This window comes from Rattus norvegicus, chromosome 9 (assembly GCF_021556685.1).
Source record: "Rattus norvegicus strain SHRSP/BbbUtx chromosome 9, alternate assembly SHRSP_T2T, whole genome shotgun sequence".
Lineage (NCBI taxonomy): Eukaryota > Metazoa > Chordata > Mammalia > Rodentia > Muridae > Rattus > Rattus norvegicus.
Window position 1 is genome coordinate 108696275 of NC_141542.1, and position 16118 is coordinate 108712392.

Here is a 16118-nt window from a genome sequence, read left to right on the forward strand (position 1 = left end):
AAACCTTATCCCAGGTGTCCCTCTGTGGTGGGATAGGACGAGAGGACAGAGCAAGGGGACTGTCTGGGTTTCCTGGATACAGGTGAGGTCACATTGAGGAGAAGGAAGATCCTTCCAGGGCCTTCATGCCTGTCCCTTCACCTTCTCTAAAGGCCTCTCTGCCTACACATCCCGGCAGAACTGCCTGTCTAAAACCCCTAGCCTTTCCCCCTGGGTTGGCATGACTAACCTGGGAATGGATGATGATCGCTGGAAGGGACTGGGGAGCCAGCTCTGTATGGCCTTTGGCTTGAGGAGCACAGAAGTGGTGACATGGGGTAGTTTGCCTACACTGGATGGGGATGCGGGCGCTGCCTGCATCCTGCAGGACTTTGTAGATGCGTCAGGGCTGGGGGCTGTGTCATAGTTGCTGCATCAGAAGCAGAGCAGGCATCTGGGAAGCAAGACAGCTCCTCACAGCCACACTGGACCCTGGGAGGCCGGCAGCCTGGGGTCCTCAGGGCCTGCACAGATGGCTAGGACAAGAATCCTGCTGTGATCGAAGTGTCAGGGTCACATACCTATTCCACGATGCAGCAGGACCTGGGCCAGATGTGCAGAGCGAGGAGACAACACTGATGTGCAGGGAGGATGTAAGGTCAAGTGCATCTGGGCTGTCATGGTGACAGGATAGCTTGGAGCCATTCTGGAAGCTGTGTGAATGTGAGTATTGTATGCACATGCTTGTACACATGTACACACACACACACACACACACACACACACACGGGGTGGTATCCACACACAGTAGAGTGCATGGATGTTTAACCCGCTGTTGTTTCTAATACTGTTGAAAACTGACCGTTTTCACTATGGTACTTCTTTGAAGTGACACATTGAGAAGTCTCTAAAATGCTATAGACTGATTTGTCGACAAAATAAAATGCATCTTTTTTTTTTTTTTTGTGGAAAATCTATTTCTAGCAAAACCCACAAAAAAACACCCTCACACATGTTGGCCAGAGCAATTTCACTTCCTCTCTCCCCTCTTCTGAAAATCTGTTTGGAATAGGCAAGAGAAACACTGATTTGTTCTGTGTGGGGAAAGGGGATAGATAAGGGGTGCCGGGCAGAGAAGCAGCCTGAGGGAATCTGGAGGGAGCCATGTGGCCATGGGCAATACACCTGGCTGTCTTTGAGGACTGTCCAACCCCACAGCCTCCCGCAGAAGCGTGGGATCAGGATGGTGGTGTCTGAGCTTGGGAAACGGCTGAGCTGGGTGGCCCAGTGCTCAGCCTGTGTGGTCCTCCACCCCAGTGAGAGCCGTCCACAGGGCTTCTCCCTTCTGGGTGCTGAGATGGGACTTTCAACATCTGAGGGACCAGGAGGAGGGACACAGCCTCCCTACTGTTTGGTGTTTTGATTTTCTGTTCGTTCGTTTATTTGTTTTTGTGGTTTTCTGTGAACGTGCCCTTGCCCTGAGACGACTCCAGACCCTGGCGAGCCCTAGTCTATGGAAACACGCCTTAATCTTGAGGCCAGGTGACCTCAAAGCTAGCCCCGCTCAGTGTGGAGTAACCAAGTCACAGCTTTCCAGATCCTGAGTGTCCCAGGGCCATGTTGCATCTCTGGGGATTTGGATGACAGTTTTGGAGCACCGGAGAGGGATCCAGCAAGATCCTCATCACTTTGGGTCACTCGCAGGCTGGCCAAGCCAAATGAACTCAAAGTTAGAAAACAGCACGGCAACCTATCCACAGTTCAGAAGTGGATGCAAGGGTAGCCCCAGCCTTCTGATTCTTCTTGGTCTCCAAAGCCCAGACGCCTCAAACCTACCAGGTCTGAGACCCAAAACACCCACAGCAGCAAGAGACCTACTCAGTCCCACCTGCCACTTACTGCAGTACCACCAACAGCCAGAAGTGGCACCACAGGAGACGCCAGGACACATCTGCTCTCCTAGGGTCCCAGGCTGTGTCCTTCAGAAGTAACCAACTATCACTTGCAGCACATCAGGATCCCATCCTCCACGACAAAATAGAAGCCAAATGGACTGTCCTCTCTCTCAAAGGGTTAAATAAGACAAAACTCCACTTAAAAAAATATAAAGAGGCCACTTGGCAGAAATCCAAATTCCTACAGGATCAGCATTTCTTGGAAACAAAGTTCAACCAACCATATGCTCACGTTTTATTTCTGCCCAGAAACTGCAGCTCTGCATTAGCCAATCACCTACGAATGTGAGGGAAAGCGATGACCCCTGGGCTCTTGACTTGTTGCTATTCTTTGAATTGTGTATCCATTTTCTTGAAACCCTCAAGACTCATTAGATACCCATGAACCCCCAGAGCCCCGGGAGAGACTCATTAGCACCTTAGGAAGTTCTGAGACCCTGAAACCTGCACAAACCCTGTGGGCCAGAGATTCCGAGGGACCATACCCCAAAAGGCTGCTGGGGGATGGAGTGAGTAGCATACAATGATGGTGCACACAGGTAGGGCTACCTGGAATAGGTTCGATCGGTACTGAGAGAAGCAGGTGGCCTCAGAGCTGGCACTACCTTGCATCTTTCAACACCTCCCCACTGTCTGCCTCTTGGTCCCCTAAGAAGCCACCCCTTCCCCCCTCCCCTCTGGGGAGCCAGTACCATCTCTGTTTGGGTACAGGCCCCTGTGAGCATTTTCCGGCTGCAGCCAACAGACAAGAGACATAGGTGAATGGATGTGTGTTGCATGAGAGCCACATTTATTTCTTAATTGGACAGAGCCCTAAGTGCACACAAACAGTACAGGAGCCTACAGCTAACACTCAGGTGTAAACAGCAGGATACTAGTCATTATGTCAGGTGGTTATGACACAGGGGCCAGGGGGCGCCCACAGCAACCACATATGTACAGGTCAGGGAAACAGCCTCTTGAGTTGCAGGGGCCCCTCGGTATAGACAAACTACAGGAGGTCCAGGCTCAAGGAGAGACTCAGGTCAGCCATATCTGTCCATCCTGGGGGACTGCACTGCTCCAGTCCCAGGGGTAAAGGAATGTCTTTTGAGGTCCACATGCTGGGTGGAGCAGGGGACCAACATCTTGGTCTTGTTCACATCTGTAACATCAGCCACATTCAGTAATCTGAAGATAGTTAGGGGTCTCCAGGGACCAGGATAGAGGAAGCCATTTACAACAGCTGTGTGTGTGTGTGTGTGTGTGTGTGTGTGTGTGTGTGTGTGTGTGTGTGTGTGTGTGTTGAATAAGGTGTTGGTATGAGGCAGAAACAGCCCCTCCCTCTCCAGGAAAGATGATTATTATTCCAAACTAAGTTGAGGTCCCAGCCTGGGCAACATCAAGTATCAACACCAAACTGTCTGTGGAGGTGGTTTTCCGGATCCATCTCACCCTCTGTTCCAAGCAGGAAACACAGACCCCAGCTAGGAAGGCTTGGCCTATCCCTAGTCCCCGTGTCATCCCTCCCCGTCACGGATGTTGGACAAATGACCTTCAGCTGACATGATATACAGGTAATTTGGGGCAAGGAGGGCATGAAGAAATCAGGTTTCCTGAGCTGTAGACGGATCTCTTGGTCCATCAGTTCTGGTTACTAGTTTCTGACTCAGGACCACCCACAAAAGCCGAGAGCCCACCTTGGTTCCCTAGACAATGCCAGGACAACACTGGGCCAAGATACCCCCGAATGGGGCAGGGTGGGCACTACACCTCCCGACCTTTCTACAACCCGACCCAGGCACAGGTGCTCTGTAGGTTGGCTGGCCTCAGACACCCACCTGCTGGGTGGAGCCGGACTCTTCCAAGGCCTCAGCTTCAGGTTGGCTGACCTGAGCGAGCGTGGCAGGCCCGACTGCCTCTCTGCCTGCTGGGGGCTGTGTGGCTCCGTGGCCCTTGGGAACCAAGACATTGAAGCAACTCGCTCCTTCCCTCCTTTGAATAGGCCATGAGCACCAGAGTGGGTTTCTGAACACAGCTGTCTTCTCTCCACTTTGTGATCTCAGCCTTCTGCCTCCAAGGTCCACCGTAGACAGCTCAGGTCACCTGGTTTCTAGTTCGGGCTTAACCTTGATTTGTATTCTTGGAAATAAGTCTTATTCTACACTTCATAGATAGGGTCTCCTGACACTTGATGCTATTGACTCTTACCTCAAGCCCTGGGGGATGACGGTGGCCAGGCATGAGGGTGGCCACCCATATGGCACCTGACCCCAGTGATGGGTGAATTCTCAGTTTCCGCTGGGCTCACACTGGATGGCAGGTGCACACACTACTTCGAGCCCTGCCACTACCCTGAATCTTGATACTTGGATGAAGGACAGGACCCTTGATAACTGTGCCAAGGGACCTTTGAAGCCAGAACCTTCTACGACCATCCAGACTGTAGAGATGCTGTGAGCATTGGTCTCAAGAGTATCCAGGTCATGTCAGTGCCATGTGGAGACAGCTTGAGATGATGGGGAACTTAGACCCATCAGTTGATCTAGAGGGGCGGGGAGGGGCTGACCAAGGTGGAGGGAGAACCTTGGAATAGCTGGATGCTGAGTGTAACTGCTCCTGATAGGCCCTGGGGACTTCAGGTTTGGTTTCTGACTTTCCAAATGGACATGGCATGAAAATTCCCCAAGCGCAGAAGGTGCAGAAGAGTCCCTTTACCAAGACCATCGCAGGTCATCCTCATACATCATTCACTGAGTTCTCTTGCTGAGATTTACAGGAATGCCACAACTGGGGCAGATCACTGATCACAGAACCTTTCCAGAGCTACATATTCATTCCTCTGCTCATCGACATCGAGGCTACAGTCAGAGACCCCATTCTGAACTCCCATGGTCTCTGTCACCCACAGCCGTGTGTAAACATGGCCGCCTACCCAATAGCCTGGACACAGCTCAGTTGGAGCCAGTCTGCCTTGCGAGGGTTGACCATACACCTCACCTGATCCTCCTTATTCTGAGGTGAAGCTGCCCACACCACCCTTATTGCTCCATTTTGGGAACCGTTCCCTCAGAAGTAGCTCACAATGCTTTCTGAACTGTCTAAGTCTCGGGATTTGCAGAACCCCTCACACACATACTGTACTAGGTTCATTTCAGACAAACAGGCCAGGACAGAGAGCTTCCCTATGCCAGGCCGTGAGGAGCCATGGCTTGTTCACATCCCTCCCTCCCTCTGCCCCTAGTAGACTGGAGATACAGGTGGCAACCAACAGGGCCAGGCTGGGGGTGGGGGTGGAGGTGGGGGTGGGGGTGGGGGAGGGGAAGGTAGCCCCACATGAACCTTACAGCCCTACCTGGAGGCATTAGAAATAAATACTTACAAACAGAACACAGTCTTATAGTTAATGTCTCAGAGGACTGTTTCAACGCCACTAACTAATGTATATTAATTATAAGTCCGTCTATGCTTAGAAAAATATTAGAACAGCGGCAATACCCTGGGTCTCGTGCCCTCTGACCTTCCTGGCATTCCGAACTTCCCACCAGAGCAATTTTGGAAGAAACCACAACACGCACAACCTCCGGGGGGGAGCACAATTCGTCATGTGGTATAGGCCTCCCGCCAGAGGTGGGGTTGCTGGGCCCAGCACAGGTGTCCCCTGGTGGGGGAAGGGCTGAATGGCAGATGACAGAACAGATGGTAAGGACGGGGGAGTGGTCTGGGCCACTGGAAGTCCGGAAGGCTTTCGGCTCAGACCCGCATCTGCGCAGATCTCCTTCGGGAGAGCTTGGACCTGCAAGGGTGGAGCGGGGAGGGGAGAAGCTGTAGTCAGAGCTAAGAGTTGACCCCCAAGTCTTCCAGCAGCCAGAGGCAGCTCAGCAGACCTCCAGACCATACTATAGTCCCGTGTCTTCCTTGATCCCCTTAGACTTGTAGTGACTCAATATTGAATACATCAGTGCCTTTGAGGGACACCTTAACCTCCCTCCCATGGCCCTTGGGGGGCACCTTATCTACCCCCCCCCCATGGTCCTTCATCAAGTCTATGATGTGGAAGGGGTAAGACTCATTCACAGGAGCCTAGGTTTATATATTAGAGCCTGCATTCAGCTGACTTATTACATGAGCAGTAACAAACGCAAGCAGGTACACATGCCGAAGAATGTCCCGGCCCCAAGAACATGGAGCCCTATGTGCTCCAGTGCCCTGGAGGAGTAGGCATCTGCTAGGTCTCCCGGTGGTTGTGTCCACCTCCCCGCCCAGTCCATACCGAATGGTCCCAGCCAGGAGTGGGTTGAAGGCATATAGCCAGTCGTGCATGTCCTTGTCACTATTGGCCTGCAGCAGGATGCCTCGGTGCTCCGTGCACACAGCGAACGTGTTGGGTGTCTGTAGAGGGAAGCTGCTGGTGACAAGGTGTTTTGGCCACATGGCCACTGCCACCACTAAGAAAGAACGCTTTTGGAAAGTTGCAAGAGTGGGTAGGTGGGAGAGAAGTCTAACCTGCCATAGCACGGCACCCCAGGGTGAGGTGGGGTGGGAGGCAAGCTTCTCTGTAAAACACAACCCCCTTCCTGACCACACAAGGATGACTGGAAGCCTCCAAGGTCAGGAGACTTGTTTCCTATGTCCTATGTTTGTGCTGCTCTGTAACCCCTGGAAACGAGTCTGACTTCCGTGGGCTACACTCTTGCCTGTGACCCTGAATGAAGTGCCCTTTTCATCTCTGCCGTCTGTGATGGGTGTGCATAGCAACTAGGGTCATATAGCGCTCTCTCTCTCTACACAGGGAATAAAATCCAGTGGGTACTGTAGGCTCCTTCCACATGGCCTGGAGAATCTTCCCTTCAACCAGCTGCAAGGAGCTGGCTCCCATATGTCTAAGGCACTGTTTGCTTGCAGAGAACTATGAGGCAGTGCCTTGGGCAAGAAAGCTTGTAGGAGCTATAAGGTTCTGCCAACCTCCCAGGGCCTTTGGGAACCCTAGGATGGGTGTTGGCAATGGCACGGATGAACGGCAATTCTTGCCATTACCAAGAGCCGTTCCTAGATGCCCTGCTGAGGCAGGGGCTATAGCCTAACAGAGAACAGGGAGCACCTCCCCTGGAGGACTCAGTACTTCTGAGATGGGCCCTGACCGCACCTTGAGCATGGCCTGCTGGTCCTCGCTGTACTCCACCTGGGCTGTGGAGAGGTTGAGCACAAATCTCTCCACTGTGTCCTTGTCACTGTTGTACATGTAGGCATAGGGACGCCTCACCACCACGAAGCGCTTGGCCCAGCCAGCTGTGTGTGGCTCCAGGAAGTGCAAGTATCCCTTCTTGGAGACGATTGGGCTGTGAGGCAAAGGCACATCTGTTGGCTCAGGAACCCTGGGCAGTCAGTTGGGGTAGGGGAACCAACAAAGGGAGACTCACACTCTACAACTCTGTGTTAGAACCTCAAGAAGGAAGACCAGGAATGGAGGGGTGGCTGACAGAACCACCATCTCACATCTGGGACAAGCCTCCAATTTTCAGTGGGGAGATTTGGGAGGAAAAAAGTTAAAAAGTCTGAGAGTCCAGTGTCCACTGGGTCCCCATCTCTGCCTCACTCACTTGCCCTCTACTCTCCAGTTGTTACCGGTTCTGTGCGAGAGGGTCACAGGAGCCTGCCTGCCTCATACATGGGTGAGGGGGCCCCCAGACACCAAACCCTGTACACAGGCCAGGGCTGGTTGCCTATTGCTAGAATACTTCTGATTCAGGTAAAACCCGGTGGGTACTGTAGCCTCCTTCCACATGGCCTGGAGAATCTTCCCTTCACAGCTGCAAGGAGCTGGCTCCCACATGCCTAAGGCACCGTTTGCTTGCAGAGGACTATTGAATCAGTGCCTCGGGCATGACAACTTGTAGGGACCTTGCATACCTGACTCGGATCTCTTGGATATCAGGGACCAGCAGTCTCTGGGGCTCCTTCTCTGTCTCTGTTGCCCGAACAGGGGAGGGAGTCTTCTTGGAGTCAAGTTCTGGAAGGAGCTCGGGCTCTGGGCTGGCGGGCCGGGAGCAAGGTTGGGGGGTCCTAGAAATAGAAAGTGACTCTGCCTTCTGCCAGGGTTCTTCAAGAGACTGGTGTCCCCTGGTAATGCCCTCCTAACAGCTGCTGGGGGGAAGTCCAGGGACTGTCTGGCTATGTCCATAGGAGGAGTTCCTGGGTCTCACAGAGTCTACCTCGCTCCAGGGCTGCTGGAGTGAATGAGAAGTCTCCACAGTGGCTTGTGGTACAGCGTGCAGCCGGGGCAGGATTTCCGTTGCTGGGGAGACATCACTCCCTCCTCCAGGATGCTCTCCAGCCTCTGTCCTGTGTAAAAGCTCACACACCTTCCCTTCCTCTCCTAAATCACCAGTGGCGGCTCACTGAGTATTTTAGGAGCCCTGCTACCCTTTCTGGCGGGTTATTCACTAATACGTCTTTTATTGTGCTAGCTGAGAAAGAGGGGGCTCGGTGCCCCTGCTTGAGCTAGATGGACAGAGGGACTTCAAGAAGGCCAACACATTCCTCTGCCATGCCCTACCTTTTTGTGCAGGGCCCATAGTCCCCTTAACCCTATTTCTCCATTCCTGAGTCCCAGAAGCTATTGCCAATTGGCTTTAAGGTGCTAGAAGCTTCCCCAGTAGTACGGATCTCGCTCACCTCACATCAGTGGCACCATAGCGTCCTTCAATCAGAGAGGGGCAAGTGGAGGAGGGAGTGAGCGTAGCCGCACCCAGAGGAGACATGGATGGGTCCCGCATCAGGGTGACAGACATCTCTGAGAGCTGGAGGAGACAGAAAGTCTTTCTCAGGTGGGTCTCTGGGCTTCCAGGAGGATGGGGTTTCTCTCACACACACTCCCACCTAGCCATGACTGTTCCTACCAGGGTTCAGAATGCCCTGACCCAGGTGAATTCCCCTTCAGAGGCTATAGGGGGTGAGGCATGAGACGCTGGGGGTAGTGGGGGTAGAGTCCTGCAGGATGGGGGTTCCAGGAAAATATATAGTGTTAAAGGTATGGGAGGAGAGCAGGAGATAGAGCCTGGGTACCACCATGTGGTCTGCACTAGGCTGGGTCAAGCTCTCATTCACACCCCAGCCTCCTCAGATTCCAACCCTAGGGAAACCAGCTATTCACCTCTGAGGGTTATCTCACCAGGCCTTGCCCTTGGCCATTGGCAACCAGAGGTCTCACCTACCTTGCTCTCGCTGGCGCTGATACAGACGTGGCTGTGGGTGTACTCCCTGTTGAACGTGTGCATGAGGAGTCGTAAGCACTGTGGACAGAGAACACATGGTCATCCCCGCACCGGTGGCAGCATGGGGCCTCCATCCACCCTGCCCCAGACATGCTCAGATGGGAGATGATGAAAAAACGGCAGGTTGAGGGGACAGAACCTGTACGCAAACTAGAGAACTCCTACCCTGCGCTCCTAGGAAGGCTATGAATTAGCATCACCTGAAGACACGAGGCCTCCCCTGGTGGCCTGGATAGCAACAAGAGGGGCTAGCTTTGAATAGAGACAGTGAGCCAGCTCCCCAGGAGTTCAGGGAATCAAAGGATGACCTGGGGAGGAGCCTACAAAAGGCCTCAAGCTGAGGCTTCTGAAGGAGAGTAAAGTGGGGTGAGGTGGCAGGCAGGAGACTAACTGGTCCCTACTCCTCCCCACTCCAGATTCTAGCAACTCTGACTGGAGCTGGCCACAGACCAGGCTGGGCCCCTGGGTCACCCCAAAATGACCAGGGCCTGTGAAGACGAAGCTTGGTCACATCAGCCCACCCGCCCAACCTACCTTGACGGCCAGCTCCCTCTGCCTCTCATTGGGAACCTCCAGAGGTGACGGCTGACCCTCGGCTGACAATGGCGAAGAGGCACCTGAAGAGCTACGGGACTCAGAGTCCTCACTGGAAGCTGGCGACAGCACCTCAGGCACAGGCCGCTGTGTGGTCTCCAGCTTCTCCCGTAGGAGCAGGTAGTGCCTGGTCTTTTCCACCTACCGGGACAACCAAGGTGAGTGAGGGTACCAGCCAGGGCTGGCTACCAGGCACAGAAAGCAAGGTCCTCTGGTAAAGTATGAGAAGGTCTGCCGTGCCTGGTTATGGCTGGTGACCTGAGGGACACACTGCTGGCAGGACTCAGAAGTCCCAGGCAACCCGTGTGTTCTCCCTTATAGCCGGCATCCCCATTACACTCACGGGTCCTTTAGCGAGCAGCAGGGGTCTATGCCTCTGTTATCCTGCTCCCCACATACGCCCTGTGGCTAGACAAGCTGTGCCAGCTCCAGGGGGTGGCTTCCCTGGCTGGACCCATTTAGGCTTCATTCTGGGTCACGGTTGGATGGTCGCACTGGTCTAGTCCTGCTGCCCTGGGCCTTTTGGTCCCCACACTCACCTCCTGTAAGAGGCTCAGTTTCTCCAGCTCCCACTGGTGGTCTAGGATCAGGCTGTCACTCCGGGGCCTCCAGCCAGCCAGGTTCTCCTCACCACGGACGTAGGCTACTGATGTGTCCAGCACCCGCCTGCGGCGGCGCTGCATGCCTGTATGGGGATTGACACACTAGCTAGCACTGACAAAAGATGTCAATGCTGGAGGCACAGGTTGGCTCCCCAGGACCTTGGTCCACCCTGGGGCCACAGGACCACATGGACCTTACACATAAGAAGCTAACAGTCCCTCTCCCATGGGACTATGGCATAGGCGGTCGCAGCAGCCAGCAAACTTGACTCCTCTCTGCCCTCCCATCTGAGGACGCCTTGGAGACTGGAGGGAGACTACTTGTACTTTGCAGGTAAGGCTCCTAACTTAGCAGAAGTCAAGGGGAGCAGAGGCTAAGGAAGCCAGGCATCCCAGGGCCCCGACTTCTGCCCCAGCAGAGAGGAATCAGGAAAGTCTCTTACCTGGGCTGCCTGCATCGGCCACATGGCAAAGGCTGAGCTCATACACACCAGTCACACGGTTGCTGAGGGACAGAGGAAGGGGACACACCATTACTAGGCACAGCTATGAGGACACAGACTACGGACAACGGCTCACCGCTGGCTGGCTCAGTCTGGGCACAGATCTCACCACTGGCCTGAGGCAGGAAGCCTGTTTCAGAATGTGACGTGTCATATCCTGAGTTGCAGTCCCTATGCCAGACCTCAGCCTTGTGAACTAAATGGCCCATCTGGAAGCTGGAGGTCCTTGGGGAGTTGGGGCACCCAAAGGCATGAACACATTTGCCAGTTCCTCAGCAGCAGACACTATCAGTCCCCAGCAGTCCTCACATCTCACAGAGAGGCTGTCCTATTCCTGTGACGCCAGTTCCACCAAGGTCACAACACAACCCTCTCATAGAAACAGACCTCACTGGCCACTGCGTCCTTCCTTTTGGTTATGCCCAGTGTGGCCTAGACAATGGCTGCATGTGGTAGATTAGTGACCTGCCCTGAGTTGCAGAGGGCCTCACAGCTCCCGTGGCTCTAGCCCAGTCCCTACCACTGAAGGTACAGGAAATGACAATGGAGGAGGATGGGGTCCAGGCACCGGCAAAGCCACATCTCACTTAAAGCTCTGTCCATAGTCCTCCACTACCCACCCTACCCGCATACACTCATCCTGCTTCTCCTATGTGCTCCAAGCAATCCTAAGGGCAGGGATTCCTGGGGTGGGGTAGGGGACAGGGCACCCATAGGGAGGTTGGTGTCTGTAGGCCTTTCCACTTCCCATGGAGAATAGAGGGTCCCCTCATGCTTGCTTGACATGACGAGTGTTCCCATTCTCTCCACTGACCAGCAGGGGCAACTGAGGCAGGGACCTGGATGGTAGGTTAGCCCTCACTCTATCAGTCTGTGCTATGGAGTTAAGGGTTTCTATACAAAAGAGTGACATTCTGCTGGGGGGGGGGGGACATCCAAGGCTGCATTTGAGTCCACCATAGTTCTCCATATGTTCAGGGTATGAGGAGGTAGTCCTCTCCTACTCCCTTGGCAAATCCCCATCTTTAATGTACAGATCCCCTTCCTCTGCCCCCTCTAGTGAGCTCACCCTTCTGTGGCCCTCAGGCTCCCACTGCCAAACAGGTTGCGAATGGAGCGTGAGGCGGGCAGCTTGGCGTCACGGGAGTAGAAAACCATGCAGAAGTCCTTAGTGATGACAGCTGGCTGGGTGCAGTTCTCCATCTGCAGGACACGACAGAGGTCATGGGCATAGAGTGGTCCAGAGTGCCCGGGCCTTAGCTCAACCTGGCTCAATGGCCATCCATCCCTATCTTCAGTGGGATATGAGATGAGAGCTACTCCCTGGAGGCTGCTATTGCCTGCTTCTGACCCTGAGTAGATTTCCAGGGGAGGGAGCCAGGGTTCTGCTCCTCTCACCCCACTGCTGAAGACAGAGATTAGTAAGGATCTGCAGGGCACTAGACGTACCCCCCACCCCCGGGCTATGGAACCATAAACCGAGGGTACAGCCCGAAGTCTTCTGGCAGAGCAAGGCAGCACTTGGTTATGCTCACACTTGAATATGAATTCCTTTTTGGGGATGCTTGCTAACCTTCAGCTGCGCACAGTAGGCATTTTGCAGCCGATATGCCCTGAGTATGGGGTCAGGGCCCTGCTAGCATTTCCCAGGCTGCTCCTGAGGCAGCCCCCGTTTGTTATCTAGAGTGTGATTTGGCTCTGTGGAGAAGTGGTGCCCTTTAGGCGGCCTGGCTCCCACCTTCTCCAGACCTCTCCTTTGCTACTGTGTCCAGACAGAGGCACATTCCAGTCTATCCCTGTGCCTCAGAGAAGGGCCACAGCCCACATCTGGCCATGGCCTGGTGAGTGCAGTTCTGAGGGTAGGCAGGGCAGTGAATGGCTTCTATTTTTGCCTTTTCCGGGATATTGGTGATGGTGCAGCCATCCTCTAGTCTCAAAGCTGAAATCCACACCCTACAGATATAGGTGCGCGCTAGTCTCAAGCATTGCACTAAAAGCATATGGGTCTATTCAAGGGCTTCAAGCTTTCTCTGAGAAGGGCCTCAGTGGATCTCCATGGACCTCAATGTCGCTTTGCAAGCCCCTCAAGCTATACGAGGTGTGGAGGATGTCGGTATCTTGCCTCAATGTAGGCAGAGAGTGTCATGTAGATTTTCTCCCGGTAAGGGGTGACTCGATTCAGCAGGAGGGAGTTATGCATGGAACTGTCCCAGGCTGCCTCAAACTGGTAGAAGGTCCTAGAAGAAAGCAGACAAGGTAAAAGGCAACGTGTGGGAATGCTCTCAGTGGGAACAGGAACATGCAGACAGAGGGGAGAACTTCAGGGAGACTACTGGAGCCAAGGGTTGGGAAACTTGGGTGGCACCAAGAAGGGCAGACCCCTCCTCACTCAGACCAGAGACCAAGTAGGGGCCACTATGGGGCCATTGCCTGGCAGCTCCAGCTTCCTCTGCTCCAGTGTGGACTGGGAGGAAGGCAGAGGAAGGGAGGGAGGTGCCCTAGTCTCAAAGTCTGAGCAAGGAGGCATCGCCAGGGATCTCCCCGAGTTGGCCAAGCCCTCCTCAGCCCACCCCTTCCATTAAGACTAAAGCTACCAGGGAAAGGCCCTGGGGGAGGATGCTTGGAGTGGAAACAGCCGCAGCATCTCGTGGGCTCTGGAGAGCGGTTCCACGGGGGACAGCAACCTCAGGATCTTTCCTCTGTCCCTATCAACAGCTGGGGTGTCAGCAGGGCCCAGATTTTCCCAGAAGAGTTCAGGGTAGCTACCAGGAGCCCTGGACTTTGCATCTACCATGGGGGACTCCCGTACCACAATCCCAGTAGGCCCCTGCGCTGGAAGATGGCTGTTGTGTGACAGTATGTTTCATTTACTTTAAATACCCAGGGTTCCCCAGGAGGGAATTTGCCCCAGTTCGTAGCATAGCCACTCCCCAGTCCCATTCCCTCCAAGCATCCTCACAGACACACAGTTCACAGGCCAGGTGGCAGCACTCTCCCGCTACCTCATGGCCAGGCCTTTAGAGCACCAGTAGGCTCCCCGAGGTGCCTGGCCATGTGAGAGATTGGCTGGTGCTGCCTTTCTTCCTGTATGACACTGTCCAGGGAATAGGGTGTGGGGGTCAATGGGTCAGGGACATGGTACAAAGCAGGCTGGACAGGGCCACTGTCAGACACATATCACTAAGGAGAGGTCTAAGTCAAGTGGAGACAGCGGGGAACCAGAACAGGGTAAAGAGCAGGCAGCACTGGAGGAGAAGGGGAAGGGACGGATAGACGGGATGGAGCAAGCGAGGGCAGGAGGTAATGGTGCCTGTACCTAGTGTCATTTCCGAAGGAAACGCTAAGGGCGCAGCCAGGACACACGCACACACACAGAAGAGAGCGAGACGTCAGAACAGGCCTTCCATGGCCAGCACAGCTGCTGAGGGAAGCCCTGGAGCCCCAGCCCGGCCCGACAGATACCCCATATCCTCACGAGGCTGCTTCCAGCTGTGATTACAAGGGTCAGCTATGTATCTCTGCCCGGTCCCCTTGTAGTACACAGGGCAGTAACTGTCCCCACTTCAACAAGGTGACCTTCGGAACCAAGGAGCTAACATGTGACTGAGGAGCGCATGGGGTTGGCATGGGACATCTTGGAGCCAGTGTCACCTTGCAATGATGTCATAGACCAGCCCTGTCACGTCTTGCTTGGACTTTGTGCTTATGTCTACCATCCTTTGCCTTCGAAGTCTCTGAAGTGACCTCAAGTTCCTGAACGGTGCACGCGTGCGTGTTTGTGTAGACAGACACCCCCCATGCCCTTGGAAAAAGTATGGCCTTCCCAGCTTAGTCTCCCCCACAGGGACTGAGCCCCAGACCTATCCTTGCCTCTCTGCCCTGAGTAGAACACCCAGAGGAATAAGTCTGGCCAGACCAGTGTGGTCTCAGAGCTCATCTTGGGGGGTGCTATTGGAAATTCAGTGGTTTCTACCAGCTGGCCTTAAGGTGGCCTTAGTTCAGGCCCAAGTGAGAGCAAACAAAATTGGCCCTTGAGTGCTTGGAGGCCTCTGCAAAGCCCAGCATGCCGACATATCTTTGAGGGCTTGAACGAGCGAGCAGTGCCTATTTGAGGTGGGCATGACTCCGTCTGCAGCATTTTCTCTGGCAGGACTGAATCTTTCCAAACATTGTACTGTCTTCCAGTGGCTAGGGGGCCAACCAAAGCAGGATCCAGGATCAACACAGCACACTGCAAGTCACTTCCAAATGATGGTTGGTTACTGGCCTTGGAGGTCATCTGCTGTCCCTTGCGGTAGGCTGCATACGTGGGTCATGTGACTAGCCTCTACTCGTTACCAGCCATGATTTACATGCTCATGGGACACAGACTGTGATGCCCCAAATGAATGGAAGGTCTGGAGCTTCCTTGTGTCCCTTAAGCCTCTGCTGAGGGAAGTCACCCTGCCCATGAGTGTGTGAGCTGGGGGCTCGGGGGGGGGGAACAGAGGAACTGCTGCCTTTGTGGGACCCACCAAACATGCATGTTGTTATGTGGGACCCGTGATGAATTACCATCAATCAAAAGAAAGAAAAGCAGAATTCAGAGAAGCTAAGGTGGCCTATGTAGGAGAGCCCAGGTCAAGGACAATAGGGAGGCCCTTGGAGGCCACAGTGGAAGCTCACCCCACATGGCACAGGATCCACTTTGGATCACTGAGCACCAGGTACTCAGGGGAAGCCTGTACCCCCTCCACACAGCCTCTCACTCCTGAAAGTCTGACATTTAGCCAGTTTGGAGATGGGTACCCCAGCACCCCTGGGTCAAAATTTAAACCCCATCGTGAGGCATCCACAGGATGTAAAAGAGTATCTAGAGATGCAGCCTCCAGTAGAACTAAGCAGGGTTGACTGATTTAATGGCTTCAGAAGAGGAGACAGAGCATACCCATGCACCTCCTGCTTCTTGTGACACGAGGCCTTTGTACAGCAAGAGGCGTTCTCCAGATGCAAGTCTCCCAACCCTTAGTGGACCATAGCGGCTGGTCACAAGGCAATCCAAACAGCCAAAACCCTATACCACTCAGGAACGTGTTAATATGTGGATTCTTGAGCATCAATCACCCCAGACTACTGAGTTAGAAACTCTGGTGTCTCCCTGTGAGCAGAGAATTTCAGAGGACCCCAAACGGCCTTGGCTATCATTCTTCTGTCCGTCGTCCTTAAATACAGCTTAGGAAGCAGCCCTAGCAC

The 16118-nt window shown here is 54.1% G+C and overlaps 1 protein-coding gene across 16 annotated transcripts in view; it reads right to left on the reverse strand.

Moving 5' to 3' along the window:
• Positions 1-2693: 2693 nt before the first annotated feature.
• Kif1a (kinesin family member 1A) overlaps positions 2694-16118 on the reverse strand; it is an 84315-nt gene continuing 70890 nt past the window's right edge. For 11 of the 16 annotated variants that reach the window (XM_087566959.1, XM_087566957.1, XM_087566951.1 and 8 more), the window contains 11 exons: positions 13009-13123; positions 11956-12089; positions 10827-10888; positions 10321-10466; positions 9722-9922; positions 9128-9205; positions 8589-8713; positions 7824-7976; positions 7060-7252; positions 6187-6305; positions 2702-5709 (listed from right to left, as the gene is read on the reverse strand). In XM_087566959.1, coding sequence (XP_087423085.1) covers positions 5667-5709; positions 6187-6305; positions 7060-7252; positions 7824-7976; positions 8589-8713; positions 9128-9205; positions 9722-9922; positions 10321-10466; positions 10827-10888; positions 11956-12089; positions 13009-13123 — 1369 coding nt within the window. In that variant the 3' untranslated portion in view covers positions 2702-5666. 16 annotated transcript variants of the gene reach the window in all.